Source organism: Lissotriton helveticus, chromosome 2_1 (genome assembly GCF_964261635.1).
Source record: "Lissotriton helveticus chromosome 2_1, aLisHel1.1, whole genome shotgun sequence".
Taxonomy (NCBI): domain Eukaryota; kingdom Metazoa; phylum Chordata; class Amphibia; order Caudata; family Salamandridae; genus Lissotriton; species Lissotriton helveticus.
In genome coordinates, this window is record NC_136059.1 from 1,564,710,203 (window position 1) to 1,564,731,268 (window position 21,066).

Sequence of the window (21,066 nt, forward strand, 5' to 3'; positions counted from 1 at the left end):
ACGAAAATGCTCAACAACACAGGTGATGGTTCTTCTCAGCTCTTGAGGCCTTCCCTGCCTTCTCACCAAGTTTGAGGCCATCATCCCTCTTAGGAGCCGCATGAACCCAACCCCTGTGCACCACATTGACTTGCTGTTGCAAAGGCTTGTTTGCTTCCTTCCATCAAGATCTTCGGGCTCCAAGTAGCCCCAACCTCAAGCATCTCCAGTGACCTAAATCTTTGTCCACATCACATCATTTGCACCGTGTCCTGCATCCTTTGGTGAGCTGCTTGAGGTTCTTTTGCGACTCTAGTGCCTCCGGCTTGTGGGTCCTGTTGAGGGTCATCTTTGTTTCTTTTGGGCACCCTTGATTGCTGGGGGCCTGCCCTGACTCCCTTGCTTGTGGTAAGACCCCTGGATCTTGCTGGTCCTGACACTGCACCTTCTTCGACTTCCACGTTGTTTGTAGTTGTCAAGGCTTGCTAGCGCGCCCGACAGACACCGGCCCAATAACTCTCGACATCCGACGTGGGACAGCTCGTGCACTGCTCCTGGTTTTTCTCAGCATTGCCTGGTCCTCACAGCTGCAGAGTCAAGGTCACCGTCAACTCTCCTGCAACTCCTGACATTGGTGGGAAATTGTCATTCAGGTCTGCAAGTCACTCCTAAGTGACATGGACTCTGTCCCCTGTGCTTACAGGTACTCCTCAACTTCAACCCACCTTCCAATTCAACTGGATACTTTCTCCATCTCCAGCCGCAGCATTTTCCTGAATTCCTCCATTGGGTTCGACGGCGGTTTCAGACACCACTTCACACCTATGCACCTGGCTCCCCTGATGTAGGTAACGTGGGCACTAGGGTATCCAAGGGTGGGGTGGCTCTCCAACCTTCTGTCTTCCACAGGATTTCTTCAGGGTCCAGTGGAAAGGGTCCTTAAACTTTAAAATTGCAACCGCGACTTACGCGTTGATTTGTATGGAGAGCTTAATTGTGTTCCCACACTGCATACGATCTCCTTGTGGTTGCTAGTCACTCACCTTGAGTGGTTCCTTGGGTCCCCGGCACTTCTAGGCCCTCTGGACATTGTCTTTAACATGAGTCATGGTTTTTATACCACTTTCTTAGTATGTGGCTTGGTCCCTCCCTGGGGTCCACCTTGTACTTTGAGCTATTTGTGTGATTTCTATCCAAAGTATTGTGTGCATTGTGCATATATCTGGGTAGGAGATATCTGTTTATTTCAGCGAGTGTTATATAATAAATACATTTTTCATAAATACATTGTGTGGTTCTTTTTCACTTAGTCTATACCTATAAAATTGCATTCTGGTAAAACAAGCTGCTTTACACTCCATCTAGACTAAGCCTAAAGGCTGCTCCCCACAGCTACCACTTAGAGAGCTTCGTAAGGTTGCCTAAGACATCCTAAATCACCATAAGGGTTATCTAGACTGGTACAGGGTGTCAACTTACATAAGTGTACATCATATACCAGACCAGCCTCTGACAACCACTGCCAACAGATTTAAGAAAGAGCTATCACTCTGTCAGTCCTTTCCCTTTCCTGGTCTGGTGAGATTTCCTGTGCTGAGTCAAATTAATCTGAAAGCTTCATGAGTGGTAGTGCTGAGGCCCGGCCAGGCCAGGCACAATCACCTCCCACAGAGTGCCTATCTGTCCCTCACTCAAAGCTTTTCACCACAGTGAAAGGGGAGTCCCCCCAGGTGTGTAAAATCCTATCCTGGTCTCTCTGACCCATCGTAGTCTGGGGCCTGCACTCCAGTTCCTTGGGCCCTCTCATCTTACCCTTCGGAGCGCTGACCCTGGACCCAACCAGGGCTTTTCACCCGGCCTTTGGGACTCTGCCCTGGGCTCTTTGTGGCACAGCGGGTTTGAGATTGGAAGCCTGTGCCAGGGTCTTGCAGATTTGATGTGTTTTGTTTATTTCTTTTAAATACAAAACTTAAGCAGTTACATCGGTGGTGGCAATAACTTCAAACACCCCTAATTATACTCTTGCATACCCCTAGGTTCCAGGCTGGATTGTTTACCATGCTTCTCATTAGGCAGATCCATACATTTGTTAGTTGTTTCAAGGCTGGCGGGTTGGGAGTGGAATGTTAATTAGCTGTTGCTTGCCTTCCTGGACAAACAGTCAGCTACATGAGGCGTATATATTATAAATGTACTGAGGCACAAGTCTCAGAGCTCAGCGCACAACGAAAACTAGAAGAATGGAGTCTACGGACAGAAGCACGAAAAACCTTCACGATGAGTTTGACCCCGAAGACTATTTGAAAGCCTTCTATCCTTTTGATCCTAAGGCGCCTTTGAAAGACGACTATTTAAAAATGCTGTTATTAAAGCTGCACGGTATATTCTCTTCAGGTAAGATGCTTTTACCAACTTTGAAATGTAAACCCATGTTCAAAACTGATACATTTTCGCTGTCATTTCTTGCCTGCATTAAGGGAAATAACAATGCAGTGGCCGAGTCATGGAGAGCTGCTCTCCAAATATTACAGACTGCACAATTCAAAAATAGTGAGCAGAGTTTGCCTGTCTCTGTCGCCGACTTGTGCTGTCTAAAGATCTAAATTATATGTATGAACTTCAGACACCTTAAATGCAATAAAATATGCATGCAACTCTGTTCTGATACAGCGCAGGACTTTATGATATGGCCCCATGATGGGTTTTGTGTGAAATATTTCCAAATCGTCAGTCAAAGAAATACTTTAGCCCCCTTCCAAAGGTTATATCTTTTATTATGTATGATCCTCCATACCATTGTCTCCAATGGAGGTCCAAAATTTCCAATACCCTAGCATCAGTTTAAGATAATGTAGAAGTTGGACAGATTTATCAACACTTTACATCGCTGGTATATCTCTAAAAGTTGCAGAAAGTGGTGCAAAGTCTTGATAAAGCATATACTTAATTTTGCTATTTATTTTCTTTAAGGACAACTTTCCAGCACCAAAAACTTTTGCACTAGTAAGTTGTCCTTTAGGTAAGACGAATATAAATGTGTGCTCCTTTGCGCTATTATGGACCGAGGTTTTTTTTCAATGGGTTTTACTAGCGTATTCCAAAGCTAACATCTATATTGCTTCCTTGAAACGAGCTAAAAAGGAGACATTTTTAATTTCTCTAAATATTCACATTCAGTACGTGAAGTGTGAAAAAATAGTCTAAGCGTAGTATTTTATGGGGAAGGGTATCCATCCAGTACAAAACCTATGCTAGACATCACACACACTGTCAGGCTAAATAATTCACAGATGTGTGTGTGGGGCCTGGCAGCCTCTAAGAGCATTAGCCCAGGGGAAGACAGCTACAGTAGGCCATATTTAGAAAGATGACTCTGCGATGCTTTCTCCCTTTCTCTTAAGCAATTCAGCACAGTACTATGGTGTCACAAGTAAAATATACTAGTATGGTACCTGTAACTGTTATATTAGAGCGATACAAGGTAGAAAGGTCAGGAGGCAGCTCTTTGATGAAAAAGCTTTCCCTAAAGGGACACATCTGATCAATGTTTTCACCGTGCCGTATGCAATAATAGTTGTTCGCTAGACTTTGAACATCAAGTTTTGGGCTTTGTGAATATGGGCCATATGTATCAAGGCCAAATGGGTTTGCAAACGCCGAAATTAGCAGAATTTCGGCGTTTGCGAACTCATTTCGCAAAATGGTATGTATGAAAGAATTTGGGTGCAAAATAAGGAATCGCAAAATTTGCCATTCCTTATTTTGCGATTGCATGTAAGAAATCGCAAATTTTGGATACCTTAAATGCAATGTATTAAGCAAAAAAAAATTTCAAAATGCCCTTAAGGAATCGCAAATTACCACCAACTTCTAGTTGGTGGTAAGTTGCGATTTCCTTGAAAAATGCACATTTCCGCATTTTTCAAAGTTCTATGTGACGCACATACATGCCCTTAGAGTATGTATGTGCACCCCATGTGCACCCATGCTTATTTCAGGGGTACAACAGGGTGTCCATTGGACACCCCTGAACCCTTGAAATTATTCTCAATTTGGGATTAGAAAATTGCGAATCGCAAATTGAGAAAAAATTCCCATTCCTTCCTATGGGCCTCCTGGCCCATACTAATGAATGGGAAAGTATTCCTTAATTGTGAATTCGTAATTTGCGAATTCGCAATTAAGGAATATCAAGAAATCGATAAAAAATCGCGTTTTTCTTGATACATACCATTTTGCGATTCTGAAATAGAGATTTCTTAAAAAATGCTCTTACAGAATCGCAAATTGGTTCCTTCATACATATGGCCCTATGAAACTGACCTAAAAGACACAAACTCTAAGGAACAAGCTACGAGCTGGGGTAAAATAAGAGGGTGATGGTTTTAATTACGGCTGTGCAAACATGAGGGTAAAAATACCCGAAACAGCTCACCCACATAGATACCCCTTGATCATCATGACAAATGAATGGAATGGTATGGACTTATAAAAGTCTCATAGCAAGAGCACTTCACGTACTTCTAGAACTACGAAAGGAAAGCTAATCAAAGGTGCGAATATTAAGACAACTATTATAAGCAATAACAGAACATTTAGTTAGCTAGACCAAGGACTGAATAGTACATAGTATTTGACTCCTGTGGTCAGTGCTTAATTTGAGCCAGTGGTTGCTGGTATGTGCTCTAAAACAGCCTTTTCACTTGTGGGACCAATTCAAAGAGGGGTAATTTCACAATAAATAGTTTGACAATTTGGAGCCAATTCACAACTGCATTTTGTGTACTTGAAGAACTACTATGGTACTAAATCACATGCTTACAAATGTCTATGAATTAATCTTTATAGGCAGAATTCTCAAACACAAGTGTGAAGGTCTCTGCACATATAGGTATATATTCTTAATGTAAATGTGGGAGGAGCATAGGAGAGTAGTAGAAAATGGTCAATATCTACTATGAAATGGGAGAAGTAAAGGAGAAATAAGGAGGAGCTCTGGAAAGCACATGTAAATACAAACGTAACCTACAAAAGAATAAGACAATTGCTATTCACCAAAGTTGCACTTACCTCTACCCCAATAGTACTACTGGCAAAACAGGCTCAACTCTACTCCTACCAAGTCTTGGAGTAAAATCACTCACCCTACAGTGGCAATCACTAGTACCATAAGGCTCCCTCACAGAGATCAGAGGAGGGAGGGAATCAACCTCTCAACATGTTAACCCCTTCGCTGCGGGGGGTTTTCCCCCGCAGCGCTGAGGGGGAGGGGGGCGCGCACAGCGCCCGCACGCTCATGACGATCTGAGCTCGTCATGAGGAACTGCGCTCCTGTGCTCATGACGAGCTCAGCTCGTCACAGGTGCATTACCTGCTTTGGAACGCTCGCACAGCAGGGGAATTATCCCCGCATGCGAGCGTTCCACGGCTCATGACGAGCTGAGCTCGTCATGAGCACCGGAGCGCCGCGGCTCATGACGAGCTCAGCTCTTCATGAGCATGGGAGGGGTTAAAGTCACTTGCAAACAGACAACAGGTGGCAAGTGAATTATATTCCATTGCCCCCTTCACTTGGGTATTAGGGGCCTCAATTGAACCCATCTGGCACTTCAGCCATTCTAAACTGTGAAACTGAAGTGAGCCACTTGTACTCACAAGATGCGCGCACAATATTACATGGAACGTTGGGTTCCTACACTGTTTTATCAAATTCGAATCAAAACATGTTTATCCAATTCCAAAGTTGTGTTTATTATCTTTTTAAGTTCATAGTTTAACTGATGTCATCTCAGGAAAACATTCAATTTTCGATCTTCACAAAAAACCCAATGCATTTCGGGCCATGAAAACAAAGGACCCTTCCTCAGGGGTCTGCAAGGAAACATACGGGACCAAATTAGTTACCAGTGCAATGCAGCGAGATATGCATTATCCCTTAACAAGTTCTAACATGCAAAACAACGATGACAAAGTGCAAATGAAAAGAGTAAATTCATCAAAAAATGACTTTCCTCCTGATAGTCTCACTCAAGAAAAACGATAACTAAAATAAACACAAAAGCAAAAACCTAATACGAGCAATTTGAAGCAAAATGATAACCACCATATGTAGCGGTTCATACAAACATAGCGGGTGATGGTAGAAACATTTAAAAAGAACGAGGCATTACACTTACTGGGAGATCGAAAAACCACGCGTCTCTCACGACGCTTCAGCAAACGGGCACTGACCCTTCAGGTGAAGTATTAACCAAACGCCAGTGGAGACCTGTGCACATGACACCCGGTGGTTATCATTTGACCCCTGAGGAAGGGTCCTTTGTTTTCATGACCCGAAATGCATTGGGTTTTTTGTGAAGATCGAAAATTGAATGTTTTCCTGAGATGACATCAGTTAAACTATGAACTTAAAAAGATAATAAACACAACTTTGGAATTGGATAAACATGTTTTGATTCGAATTTGATAAAACAGTGTAGGAACCCAACGTTCCATGTAATATTGTGCGCGCATCTTGTGAGTACAAGTGGCTCACTTCAGTTTCACAGTTTAAAAGGCACGGATTGACGACGTGTGACAGATGCCTGCGCAACCCTGAATGTTTTCTAAAAAAAACGTTTGGTTACAATAGGAAAGATTTGAGTGCACAGGGGTAATACAGATTGGATTCACTTAACTACAGTCAACCCCATACCTGGTTGCACCGCTTTAATCATGCAATTAGACGACATCGCTCAGTTAACCAGCAACAAAGCTGAGACAGTGGCATTCACATCGGTAGCTGCAAAAGACATTTATGGGCTCATTCAGGAGACCAGGTTATTCACCAGCCAAAAAACGACTACTGCACAATTGTTAAAACAACTGGAATATATCAGTAAGAAGGAAATTAATCAAAGGTTGCACGCAACCACTTTAATCCACTACCACAAAAATCAGCGGATCCCGAGAGGGTTAAGAATAGCCCTGAAACCAATGTTATGCAGAAATAGCAAGAAATTTGTGGAGAAATGGTTTGGGTTTTTTGTGAAGATCGAAAATTGAATGTTTTCCTGAGATGACATCAGTTAAACTATGAACTTAAAAAGATAATAAACACAACCTTGGAATTGGATAAACATGTTTTGATTCGAATTTGATAAAACAGTGTAGGAACCCAACGTTCCATGTAATATTGTGCGCGCATCTTGTGAGTACAAGTGGCTCACTTCAGTTTCACAGTTTAAAAGGCACGGATTGACGACGTGTGACAGATGCCTGCGCAACCCTGAATGTTTTCTAAAAAACCGTTTGGTTACAATAGGAAAGATTTGAGTGCACAGGGGTAATACAGATTGACTTCAGCCATTCTGCCAGAGGAGACACCATTTCCATGAAAGACACTACAGGCACTTCATCAATGTGCAATCTGTCTGCTTTTCCATGGCAATTTGTGACTGGGGACTTCAGTGGAGAACGGCTAATTGATTATGTTTAAGTAGCTCACTCTGGGACAGCATGTATCCCAGGGATATGGATTGACGAATTTATTCACTCAAAACGTCACCCCATCATGCAAGGCTATATCAATTGTTTGCAACAATGTGAGATTTAAACAAATATCACATGTTTTTCTTGCAGGTAATGCCGGGTATGCCCTTACCCCCTAAGGCCTGACCCCCTTCTGACGTTCAACCACACAAACTTAGTACGGCATACACATGTATGCAAGCCATCAAGGGACACACTTTTCTCATCCCTAAGTTCTGCTTCCGATACTTTGAGGATAAAAAGAGTGCTCCATTATTCCCAGAAGAAGCACGCAAGATCATTCTACCCGTTGCGGGTTACACAACATTATCATTCAGTAGGCTTAAATGTAAACCTTACCGTTGAACTGCGGCTCCATCTAGGATCCACAGGTAAGCCACAGAACAGAGGTCAGGGTCTGCAGGTGCCTTCTAGTGGCCTCACATTTCACTTGAGCAGCTGGTTTTGTTGCTGCATCACAGTGATTCACCAGTGTTAAATCAGTGGCTAAAGGTGGACTATGCCACCATCCACATATGTCATCCTGAGACCTTTGCTGGTAGTTCAGGCTCCACTGCTTCAATAGCACCATGGCAAATGCTGATTTGCACATGGCTGGCTCCTGATTGACTTGGCACAGTGGGAAAAATGTATGGACTGGATTCCTGGCCAGAGTAATTACCAGTGACTAAAATTAATTCAAGCATTCCAAAATCATGTTTTTGTTTTGCTTCATGCTATGCCCTAAGTGTGATGGGTAGGCCCAGACATGGGTCCAATGGTCAATGTACATAAGACTCAAGCTGCACCCTACTGATGTATCGTCCCAAGTAGGCTGAGAACAATCTGGGATTGCTTATGTTCTAGTTCTGAGTGGACCCACTCTGGCAGAGTTGTTCAGGCTGAGCTGTTCCTACTCCGGATCCTAGACTGAGACAGGATCATGGCTGACTTGCATTTGTTTGGTTCCTGTCTGAGTTGGGTCGGTTGGGATAAAAACAATGATTCAGATTATGGCTCATGGTAATTGCCAGTGTTTGTGATAATTTAAACAAGCATTTGCAATGCATCGGTCTAGCGTTTGGAACCCTATATGTATTTAGCTATGCAGCACATTAGCCTGAGTGCTGAAACTTCTACTGTTCTTTAATATGGAGGGAAAGTAAGCACCAACCTGCATGACACGCTAGGCATGTGAACACATGGAGAGAAATATTGCTTTTTAGCCGGGAAATGGTATAGTCCAAAGCTCTATTTTTAAAATAAAATCAGGGCCTTCGATTGTCATATCACTGAAAATACAAGATTTGAAAAAAAACATTATTATTTACGGGTGCTCATGGAAGACAATTGCTATGGACCAATCTTTGTGTGGGCAGATGGACATGGAGGAGGTAGGTAGTATGGGTAGCAGGCAGTGTGTTCAAAGCTGGACACAGGAGACCATCAGCAAGAGAATGACAGGGCAGGGCCTGCTACTTGAAGAAATTGTGGAAACGGTGCATTGGTGCACTCTTATAGGAGGCACAGTGTGCCCCACTGCAGCAGGTATAGAGGGGCATGGGCTCTGCTGCTGGAAGCAGATACGGTCCTAGTGATTTGGCGGCGCTTAGGGGCAGTGTTGTACAGAGGGATAGTGTGCCCTGCTGAAGTGGGCATATCCTGGCAGTGTTCCCCGCTGCAGAGGAATGCAGGGTACCTTACAGCAGGAGGCACAGATGGGCCGTGTGTCTTTCTGCAGAAGGCACAGATGGACAGTATTCTCTGCTGCAGGAGGCCCAGGTGCACAGCATGCTCTGCTGCCTGTGGCACAGATGGACAGTGTGTCCTGCTGCAGGAGTTACAGATGGACAGTGTGTCCTGCTTTAAGAGGCACAGATAGGCAGTGTGGCATGATGCAAGAGGCACAGATGGGTGGTGTGTCCTACAACAGAAGGCACAGATGGGCAGTGTGGCGTGATGCAGGAGGTATAGATGGGTGGTGTGTCCTACAACAGAAGGCACAGATGGGCAGTGCGGCGTGATGCAGGAGGTATAGATGGGTGGTGTGTCCTACAACAGAAGGCACAGATGGGCAGTGTTACCTGCAACAGAAGGCACAGATGGAGAGTGTGTCCTACAACAGAAGGCACAGATGGGCAGTGTGGCGTGATGCAGGAGGTATAGATGGGTGGCGTGTCCTACAACAGAAGGCACAGATGGGCAGTGTGGCGTGATGCAGGAGGCACAGATGGGTGGTGTGTCCTACAACAGAAGGCGCAGATGGACAGTGTGGCGTGATGCAGGAGGTATAGATGTCTGGTGTGTCCTACAACAGAAGGCACAGATGGGCAGTGTGGCGTGATGCAGGATGTATAGATGGGTGGTGTGTCCTACAACAGAAGGCACAGATGGGCAGTGTGGCGTGATGCAGGAGGTATAGATGGGTGGTGTGTCCTACAACAGAAGGCACAGATGGGCAGTGTTACCTGCAACAGAAGGCACAGATGGAGAGTGTGTCCTACAACAGAAGGCACAGATGGGCAGTGTGGCGTGATGCAGGAGGTATAGATGGGTGGTGTATCCTACAACAGAAGGCACAGATGGGCAGTGTGGCGTGATGCAGGAGGCACAGATGGGTGGTGTGTCCTACAACAGAAGGCGCAGATGGGCAGTGTGGCGTGATGCAGGAGGTATAGATGGGTGGTGTGTCCTACAACAGAAGGCGCAGATGGGCAGTGTGGCGTGATGCAGGAGGTATAGATGGGTGGTGTGTCCTACAACAGAAGGCACAGATGGGCAGTGTGGCGTGATGCAGGAGGCATAGATGGATGGTGTGTCCTACAACAGAAGGCACAGATGGGCAGTTTGGCGTGATGCAGGAGGCACAGATGGGTGGTGTGTCCTACAACAGAAGGGGCCAGATGGGCAGTGTGGCGTGATGCAGGAGGCACAGATGGGTGGTGTGTCCTACAACATAAGGCACAGATGGGCAGTGTTACCTGCAACAGAAGGCACAGATGGAGAGTGTTGCCTTCTGCAGGAGACACATATGGACAGCATGTTTGCTGCAGGAGTCACATATGGGCAATGTGCCCTGCAACAGAAGGCACGGATGAACAGTGTGCCCAGCTGCCTGAGGCACTGATGGGGAGCGTGTCCTGCTGCAGGAGGAACACAGAGTCAGTGCGCTGCACAGGATACAGTGTCTCCTGCTGCTTGGAGGTGTTGGTGGCACTAAGGTGAGCTGCCAGTAGTGTTATAGTGCGTGGAAGGTTCTGGCCGTGGGCTCTGCTTTAGGGATATTGCACTACAGTGTTTGAAGGATTTTAGCTGCTCCCCCTCGCGCTGTGGAAGTAACCCCGTGGCAGCCCTTCCACAACAAAATTACCTTCCGAAGCACCAAAAAAACAAGAGCAAAGCTCAATGGGTTCAGAAGCTGTTGCTGTAGCAAGATCATGACAGGTCCAGGAGGCAAGACAAGAGAAATGGATGAAGTGCTTCTGGGAAAGCGACCCTTTCCAGCTTTATGCCACAGCATGGCGCACACTTTCATATGGCACCACGTGGCTGAAGCACTGAAACGCAAGGAGTTTGAAGCACTTATATTCAGATAGCTGTGCACATATGATCAGTTAAAATTCCATCACTAAAAAAAGCCAGTCAGCCAATGGTTGAAGAGAGATGCCCCACTACCCCATGCTGTTTCCTGTGGTAGGAGGACGCAAAATGTGAATGAAACTTGAGCAAACCAATGGATGGAAAGCACTGACCAAAAACCCATGCATGTATGGATGGATGGAATATGTGCATTGTTTATTAAACAAACATGAGGCTCGCAAGACAACTAAAACTGTGTTTAAGACACAAACATGAAATATGCACGTAAAGATTATCTGTCCTCGTACTTGTTGGACCCGGCCTCATGGCGTGGTCCTACCGCTCCCGCATGGCGGGCCCAGGACAACATCAGCCCTCCACCGGATCTCGGACGGCCCCTTCGGCCCGATCCTGCACGCCCCAACACCACCGGTCTGGCTACCATCCCGGTCCCCCATCACCGGCCTGACCCCAGCGTAGGCCCATCCCGACCTAAGCACGAGGCCGTGCAGGACTCCATCTTGGGCCCACCACGTCACGACCACGTGGCCTCGGTCCCAGCCCGACCCCAGCGAAGCCCCGACATCGAGGCACCAAGATCCACCAAGGTGGTCGAGTGGCCACTCGACAGATCCCGGAGGAAGGGGAGTTTCAATGGCCCTCCAGCCGTCCCCGGACGCCTGGTATCGATCGCCCTCCGGCCTCCCTGGGCGCTGGCTCCACCCCCCTGCTGGGTGTCTGGATACCATCAACCCGGCCCCTCTGGCCCCCAGGCCGCCGCGGCCTACCTTGCTGAACCATCTGAGAGCCTGCTGGCGCTGCCGCGGCCTACCTTGCTGAACCATCTGAAAGCCTGCTGGCGCTGCCGCGGCTCGAACCCCTCGGAACCCCCCAGCTCGAGGATTGAGAGCTGTGCGTAGGGTATCCCTTCCTCTGCCCAGAGCTAGACTGTCCCGCTACCTACCCCCCTTTTCCGAGACTTTACGGATCCTTCGATCCATCTGTATATACTGCCAAGAACCAGCAACCTTTACTACCTATAAAAGCTTAAGAACTTGATCTCTTGCGTGGTGTCCGTTTGTAGTGTTGTGATTACTCGGCTGATCCTCGGAGAGGGCCCTCATTCAGGAGGCCCCTCAGTAATGCTCGGCTACTTCTCGAAGGAGAGGTGGACCTAGGGGCGGTCAGTCAGACCTCTTCTGCCCCCCCCCGGGTCGCCTTTCTAACATTGGTGGCAGCGGTGGGATCCGAGCCCACGCAGATCGTACAGCGAGTGATTCACTCGCTAACAAGAGAAACCCACTGCGACCATGAGCACAGAATTCCAGAAAGAAAAAAATGGAAGACTACAGTCACAAGGAGCTAAAGCAATTCTGCAAGGAGCTAGGCATCGCTACCACTGGCTTAAGCACCAAAGAAGACTTTAAATCGGCCCTGCAGGCCTGGGTGGATGCCGGCGAGGCGCCACCCCTGAGTGAAGATAACCCGGGCCCGAACGGAGGCCCGGAGGCCGAGACGAACCCAGCGGGAGGGAGACCCGCAAACCCAGACACGGGCCTCTCCCACGAAGACGCCCGAGAACGAGAGAGGAACCGGCTCCACGAGTTGGATCTTGCTCGACTCAGACAAGAAGGAGAAATCCAACTGGCAGAAAGGAAGTTAGCCCTCGAGGAGAAAAAACTCATGCTCGAGCACGAGCGCGTCCTCAAAGAAATGGAACTTAAAGCCAAGGCAAACGAGTCTGCCATCGCCGGGGGTAAGACCTCACCCCCGCCGGTGGACACGAAGGTGCACATACCCAAGGATGTTGTCAAAGAGTACTATAAGAACGACGACATCCAACAGTGGTTCAAAGCCTACGAGGTCGCCATGACCGCCCATCGAGTACCCCTCAAGGACTGGGGCGCCGGCCTGTGGGGGAAGTTTATCAACGAAGGGAGGGACGCCCTGCTGGAGCTCCCTGATACCGAGATGACCTCGTACGAGCACATGAAGACCGCCCTCCTCACTCGCTACGGACTCACCCCCGAGATGTACCGGCAGCGATTCAGAGACTGCAAGAAAATCCCCGGAACCACATGGGTGGAGTACGTGAACTATTACAGTAGAGCCTTCGAGGGGTGGATTTGGGGCTGCCAGGTCACCACCTTCCAGCAGTTGATCGACCTCATTCTATGGGAACATCTGTCCAATAACTGCTTCATCGAACTCCGGCAACACCTCCTCGACAGCAAATTTACTGAGCCACGAAAACTCGCTGTCGAGGCGGATAGATGGGTAAGCACCCGAGTTCCCCGGAGTCCACTGGGAGACTATGGCCGGGGATCCCCGGGGAACCACCGACCACGAGGCGGCGGAGTAGGCCAGAGCCGGGGTCGAGACGTCCCCCAGGGGTCCTTCCCCACCTCCACGTCACCATCCCTGGGCCAGAGAGGGGGCCCCCCAGCCAGACCGGGGCCCCGCCCGAACGTTACGTGCCACAGATGCCAGCGACTGGGTCATTATGCGAATGACCCCCTCTGCCCAATGAATCAGCGACCCGGCACCACCGGTCCCCCAACCCGCCAGATCGCAGCCGCTGCCCTGGGTGAAGAAAGGAGTGAGGAGGAGGACGACAACTCCGAGCAAGCCGAGTGGGAGCCCGCCGCCATGACCTTAGCATGCCTGGGTACTCACGACCTGATCCCCCGAGGCCCGATCCCCGGCAACACCCAGAAATACCGCCAGTGGGTCACCATCAATGGACGCCGGACCGAAGTCCTCCGTGACACTGGGGCCAGCGTGACAGCGGTCCGCTGCCATCTGGTGACCCCGGAACAGATCCTTCCTAACGTCCTGTGTCCAGTCCGGTCCGCAGATAACTCAGAGACTTTGTGCCAGATGGCCCGCATCCCCTTCGAGTGGGGGGGAGTGTCGGGCGTGCTGAAAGTGACTGTCCGCGACGATGCCCCCGTGGACTGCCTCCTTGGGAACGACCTAGAAAGTTCCCCCTGGGCCAACGTCGAACGGAGAGAGCACCTGGGGATGCTAGGCCTTCCCGAGTGGGTCTGTGCGACCACCCGCTCCATGACCGCCCGAGCCTCCACCCCAGCGGGGGAAGTTCCCACCGAGGAGCCGGAGTGGCCCGCCCCTCCGCCGCCCGTCGTCCCCGAGGACGCCGACCCCGAACACGGCCCCCAAGGGCCCGACCAAGAAGATCTCACCGAGCTCGACCACCTCCCAGAACTCGCTCAATGGCGCCAAGAATGTGGCCCCACCCGCGAACAGTTCCGGCAGGAACAGAAAACCTGCCCCTCCCTCGAAGGGATTCGACAGCAAGCCGCTACCCAAGCAGCTGGAGACCCCGCGGGGTCCCACTGGATCTATTGGGACAACAACCTTCTCTACAGTGAGCAAAAGATTGCTGAACTAGGGGCCGGCCGGGTACTGGTCGTACCCCTCCGATTCAGAGACTTCCTCCTGAACTTAGCACATGATGTGCCCCTCGCCGGGCACCTGGGGCAGGACAAAACTTACAGCCGCCTGGTGACCCATTTCTTCTGGCCAAAAATGCGCACCGATGTGCTTAACCACTGCAGGACCTGCCCGACCTGTCAAGCCAGCGGGAAGAGCGGGGGGAAAGTCAAAGCCCCGCTCCAGCCATTCCCCGTGGTGACTACCCCCTTTGAGCGAGTGGGGATAGACATCGTAGGGCCCCTGGACCCTCGAACCTCGCAGGGGCACCGCTTCATCCTCGTCCTGGTTGACCATGCTACCCGCTATCCCGAAGCCATTCCCCTCCGAACCATCACAGCCCCCGTGGTGGGCCGAGCCCTCATGAGCATCTTCTCCCGAGTCGGCTTCCCCCGAGAAGTCGTGAGTGATCGAGGCTCCAACTTTATCTCGAAGCATATGCGGTCCCTATGGCAACAGTGCGGGGTCGCCTATAAATTCACCACCCCGTACCATCCCCAAGGAAATGGACTAGTAGAACGATTTAACAGAACATTGAAGGGGATGATCAAGGGCTTAGAAGAACCACTCCGGCGCAAATGGGATGTCCTGCTACCTTGCCTCCTGTTCCCCTACCGAGAGGTACCCCAGAAGTCCCTGGGGATCAGCCCCTTTGAACTCTTGTACGGACACCCGGTCCGAGGCCCCCTCAGCCTGGTCAAGGAAGGCTGGGAGACAGCAGTTCGAGGGGCCCCACCCGATGTCTACCGGTACCTCCGGACCCTCCGCAATCAGACTCGGAAGTTCCGGGAACTTGCCGAGGCCAACCTGGAGGCTAGTCAGGAGGAGATGAAACGCTGGTATGACCAGAACGCCTCGTCCATCGAATTCGAGCCGGGCCAGCAGGTCTGGGTCATGTCCCCGGTCGAACCTTGTGCCCTCCAGGACAAATGGACGGGGCCCTTCATAGTGGTGGAGCGCAAGAGCCCAGTCACCTATCTGGTGGACATGGAGTCCCCCCGGAACCCCCTCCGGGTTCTGCACGCTAACCGGCTCAAGCCACACTTTGCACGCACTGAACTGAGCCTGCTGCTAGCGACCGATGACGGAGCTGAGGACGACTCCGAACCCCTACCAGATCTCCTCAGCACCACCGAGAAAGACGGCTCCATCGAAGGGGTCACGCTCTCCTCTTCCCTGACCCCAGAGCAGCAACAGGACTGCCGGAAGCTGCTGGGGAAGTTTGCGGATCTGTTTTCCCTCACTCCGGGGGTCACCCGGTGGTGTGTCCACGATGTAGACACAGGAGACAGCCCGCCTGTAAAACACCGAGCTTTTCGAGTGCTCGACCGGGTTTGGGCCTGCATCCAATCCGAAGTGGCCAAGATGTTAGCTCTGGGGGTAGTCGAACCCTCCAACAGTCCCTGGGCCAGTCCCGTTGTCCTGGTCCCTAAAGCCGCCCCCCCCGGAGCAGCTCCGGAGCTCCGGTTCTGTGTTGACTACAGGGGACTGAATGCCGTCACCAGGACCGACGCCCATCCCATCCCCAGGGCGGATGAATTGATCGATCGCCATGGGGCCGCCAAATATCTCAGCACCTTCGATCTCACGGCGGGGTATTGGGAGATTGGCCTTACCCCTGGTGCACAGGAGCGATCGGCCTTCTCGACACCAGATGGCCACTATCACTTCAAAGTGATGCCCTTCGGCATGAAGAACGCACCAGCAACCTTCCAGAGACTAGTGAACCAAGTGCTGGCCGGTCTAGAGGAGTACAGCGCCGCCTATCTCGATGACATTGCAGTGTACAGCCTCCACTGGGATGAGCACCTGACCCACCTCTGGACAGTCCTGACGGCCCTTCGGCGGGCCGGACTCACCATCAAAGCCAGTAAGTGCCAGATAGGCCAAGGGTCCGTGACCTATCTGGGACACCAAGTGGGGAGCGGCCAAGTGGCTCCCCTCCAACCAAAGATAGACACCATCCGGGCCTGGGAGCCCCCGGTCACCCAAACCGCCGTCCGCGCCTTCCTGGGGCTCACCGGATATTATCGGCGATTCATAAAGAACTACGGGAGCATTGTGGGGCCCCTCACAGAACTGACCTCAAAGAAACTACCACAGAAGGTGCACTGGACCCCCGAGTGCCAGGCAGCCTTTGAAACTCTGAAGACTGCCATGTGCACCGCCCCTGTGCTCCAGGCCCCCGACTACAGCAGAGAGTTTGTGGTCCAAACCGACACCTCAGAGCACGGCATCGGGGCGGTCCTGTCCCAAGTTAACTCCGAAGGAATCGACCAGCCTGTGGCCTTCATCAGCCGACGCCTACTGGCAAGAGAGCAGCGATGGAGCACCATCGAGAGAGAGGCCTTCGCCGTGGTGTGGGCCCTCAAGAAGCTCCGGCCCTACCTCTTCGGCACCCACTTCCGAGTACAGACCGACCACCAGCCCCTGCGGTGGTTGATGCAGATGCGGGGAGAAAACCCGAAACTGCTGCGCTGGTCCATTTCGCTGCAGGGGATGGACTTCACTGTGGAGCATCGCCCCGGCAACGACCACGCCAATGCTGACGGCCTGTCCCGATTCTTCCGCCTCGGCGAGGAGAATCCCCAAGAAGATGGGTGACTCTCCCCTGCCTTCAGCTGGGGGGGACGCGTGTTGGACCCGGCCTCATGGCGTGGTCCTACCGCTCCCGCATGGCGGGCCCAGGACAACATCAGCCCTCCACCGGATCTCGGACGGCCCCTTCGGCCCGATCCTGCACGCCCCAACACCACCAGTCCCGCTACCATCCCGGTCCCCCATCACCGGCCTGACCCCAGCGTAGGCCCATCCCGACCTAAGCACGAGGCCGTGCCCGACTCCATCTTGGGCCCACCACGTCACGACCACGTGGCCTCGGTCCCAGCCCGACCCCAGCGAAGCCCCGACATCGAGGCACCAAGATCCACCCAGGTGGTCGAGTGGCCACTCGACAGATCCCGGAGGAAGGGGAGTTTCAATGGCCCTGCAGCCGTCCCCGGACGCCTGGTATCGATCGCCCTCCGGCCTCCCTGGGCGCTGGCTCCACCCCCCTGCTGGGTGTCTGGATACCATCAACCCGGCCCCTCTGGCCCCCAGGCGCGAGGGTCCGGACATCAAAGGACCTCCCTCCTATATCTGGGCCAGCCCCGGAGTAGGACGCCAGTTGTATCCTGGACTAGAAGCCCTGCTGACGCTGTCACGGCCGACACCAGACGAACTCATCTCCGGTAACCTGAACCATCTGAGAGCCTGCTGGCGCTGCCGCGGCCTACCTTGCTGAACCGTCTGAGAGCCTGCTGGCGCTGCCGCAGCCTACATTGCTGAACCATCTGAGAGCCTGCTGGCGCTGCCGCGGCCTACCTTGCTGAACCATCTGAGAGCCTGCTGGCGCTGCCGCGGCCTACCTTGCTGAACCATCTGAGATCCTGATGGCGCTGCCGCGGCCTACCTTGCTGAACCATCTGAGAGCCTGCTGGCGCTGCCGCGGCCTACCTTGCTGAACCATCTGAAAGCCTGCTGGCGCTGCCGCGGCTCGAACCCCTCGGAACCCGCCAGCTCGAGGATTGAGAGCTGTGCGTAGGGTATCCCTTCCTCCGCCCAGAGCTAGACTGTCCCGCTACCTACCCCCCTTTTCCGAGACTTTACGGATCCTTCGATCCATCTGTATATACTGCCAAGAACCAGCAACCTTTACTACTTATAAAAGCTTAAGAACTTGATCTCTTGCGTGGTGTCCGTTTGTAGTGTTGTGATTACTCGGCTGTACGATCCTCGGTGAGGGCCCTCATTCAGGAGGCCCCTCAGTAACGCTCGGCTACTTCTCGAAGGAGAGGTGGACCTAGGGGCGGTCAGTCAGACCTCTTCTGCCCCCCCCCGGGGTCGCCTTTCTAACAGTACTGTATGGGGATGATTAAGAAATCTGAAATGATAGCACCAAACACCTCCTACTTCAAAGCAGTTTTCGGGAAATGCAGATGATTCAAACATTCAAGGCTAATCTTCCCTAACTTATTAGTCAGTGTACTGAGGTATATAATTATTGTGGGGAAGGCACAAGAAACTTCGTAGAAACCAGTTCTGAAAGCAAAGGCCGATATGCCACTTTCTCATAATCTGTTGGAAAACTGAACAGCGTCTCTTTATTTGTCCTTCTTGTTATTAACAGACACCTAAAGAATAGCCTGGAAAAACAAGTCATTCAACCCAGCGATGTTGGTGAACCAATTCACAATTTTTTTCTGTCCAGGAGTACTAGCACAGAGACAGAAGAGTGACGACAATGTAACATGGGCCAAATATGAAGATGGTCGCTCACCAGAATCCAGCTCTTTATTGGTGATCTCTGGTACTTAAGAACGTTGTGTACACAAACTCAAGGAACTTGGGGCCTCATTTGTGAGAAATGACGCATCGCTGCGTGAAAGCAGCAATGCGTCACTTCTCAGTGCGCACTCCTTGCGACATTCCTGATGCGTCATATTTAATGTATGACGCATCATGTCGCAAGGAGTTAAAAGTGACGCATTGCTGGAGTGTGTCACAAAAGTGACGCAACTCCAGCAATACGCCCGTTCACATGGGGCAAGACCCATGTGAAAGGGCCTGCGTCAGTCTAACGCCAGCAGATTTTTACGCAACGGTGTCCTAAAAGTGACACAGTGAAATCTCATAGATTTCACGGCGTCACTTCTACGACACTTCCTTGTGTCAATACGCCCCCTTGCATACATTATACCTGGCGCAGGTATAATGTGGCGCAGGGGTTTACAAAGTGACGCTTCTGCCTAGATGCGTAACTTTGTAAATATGGCGCAACAAGGCGCATTTTTTACACCACTGGTGCATCACAAAAAGTGACGCACCGGCGGCGTAAAAGTGACGCACAGCCTCATAAATTAGGCCCCTGGCCTTTAAATCACTATTGCCCCCTAGTGTCTATAAACGTAAAACAAAGCAGTAGCTACAAAGGACAGGCAGCGAGAAAAAGCACACTAAACAGACACAACTTGGTTTAGGGTGACAGACTAGATATCACTGATGTACATTATGAGCATCTTCTGCAGAACCATGAATACCCAAAAGGAGAAATTATTTATGCCACGGAACAAGCCGATCATCAAATCTCCTCAGAAGCCAATATGATCCCGCACTCAAGCAGGCCTTTCTTGGAGGGGGAGCCATGAGCAATTAAAGGGCAGGTGTTTAGGCACGAGGGCGTTAGTCTTGAAGGGCATATGTCTGCCTACTAGGTCAACTAAGTGTTAAAATGTAAGCCTGTTTATAATCTCTGAGGATCGAAAGGAAACCCAGAGTCTGAAACGTGAATGCGACAGACGCGAAAGAAATACATTTATAGGTACAAAACTTGAGGATACAGACGGTCAGAATAAGACATTTTCCAAATTAGATTGTAGTATTCTGCCCCTGCCAGTTGAACATATTGGCAAAGGCAGGCACAGTATCTTTACAAATATATTAACAAAACATTTACAATGTTTTATAACGTATTGCATATTATATCCCTACTCGCAAACAAATAATTTAGACATATGGTTCAATTGATTGGATAGTTACTCGCCCCGGAAGCTATATCTTGTTATTGTATGAGAATTTGAAATAAACGATTTCATGCATTTCAACCATATTTTTTATCCGGAGGTAGATTATCAAGAAATAATCACGTAAAAGGGACTGCAGCATATATGGAGTGAGATTTATATCCGTGCTTACGTCAGTCTCGCGTAGCAAACATTACAGTGTAATTATGGTTACATTTCAACCAGTATGAGCAGTGCTTAATTTGTAAAAACAGAAGTGCTGGTGCTGAAAATTTTGCAAAGGAGGCCACAGTTCATTTCTTCCTCAGGCGAGCCCCACTTTCAACCCTTTCACTGCCTCAGTCTCTATCTTCTAACCTTGATCTGTTGTCTGTACCCTACGTCTTTGCTCTAAGAGTCTATATTCTCACCTCTCTAATTGTTTTCTATCATCTTTGTCACACCTGGTGTGTTACCTTATTCCCTGCATTTTTTCTTCTGTCCTGTCTTCTACATGCTTTAATTCTATCTTCTCTCCTCTTAATGCTCTCTTCTTCACATCATGGCTGCTTTCTCTTTGTATCTGATTTGCTCTCCTTTTCTTCTACTTAGCTCCGTCTTATCTCTCCTGTTGTTTCTTTCTCCTCTTTACTGCTCTCTCTCTCATCTATAACACTGCTGCTGCCTGTGACCCCTGTCATCAGCCTGTACATGTCCCTGCTATTTTGAACTCTGCGTTTTCCTGTTGTCTTTCCTAAAGAAGAGGAAGAGGACATGTGTTTTACTTTCTTACCTACACCGATTGCAAAATCAAAATGTACACCAAATAAAAATTGCATATATCAATCAGTGCAGTATAACTGGGTTATTGGCAGAACAGGTAGATGCTCGAGCACAGCAGGTGATGTCACTACTAGTGCTGCCTGTAATTAGTAGGTCCAGGGATGGCGACGGTATTGGCATCCACTGCTCAGCTTGCTGTGACCCTGCCTGCTAGAGCACAGGC

General features: G+C 50.2%; 1 protein-coding gene across 1 annotated transcript in view; it reads left to right on the top strand.

Moving 5' to 3' along the window:
* Positions 1–2,203: 2,203 nt before the first annotated feature.
* The window catches only part of LOC144819851 (nicotinamide N-methyltransferase-like), a 42,664-nt gene continuing 23,801 nt past the window's right edge, over positions 2,204–21,066 (top strand). Inside the window, exon 1 of the mRNA XM_078677583.1 lies at positions 2,204–2,373. Within this exon, the coding sequence (XP_078533709.1) occupies positions 2,220–2,373 (154 nt within the window). The 5' untranslated portion in view covers positions 2,204–2,219. The remainder of the gene's footprint in view (positions 2,374–21,066) is intronic.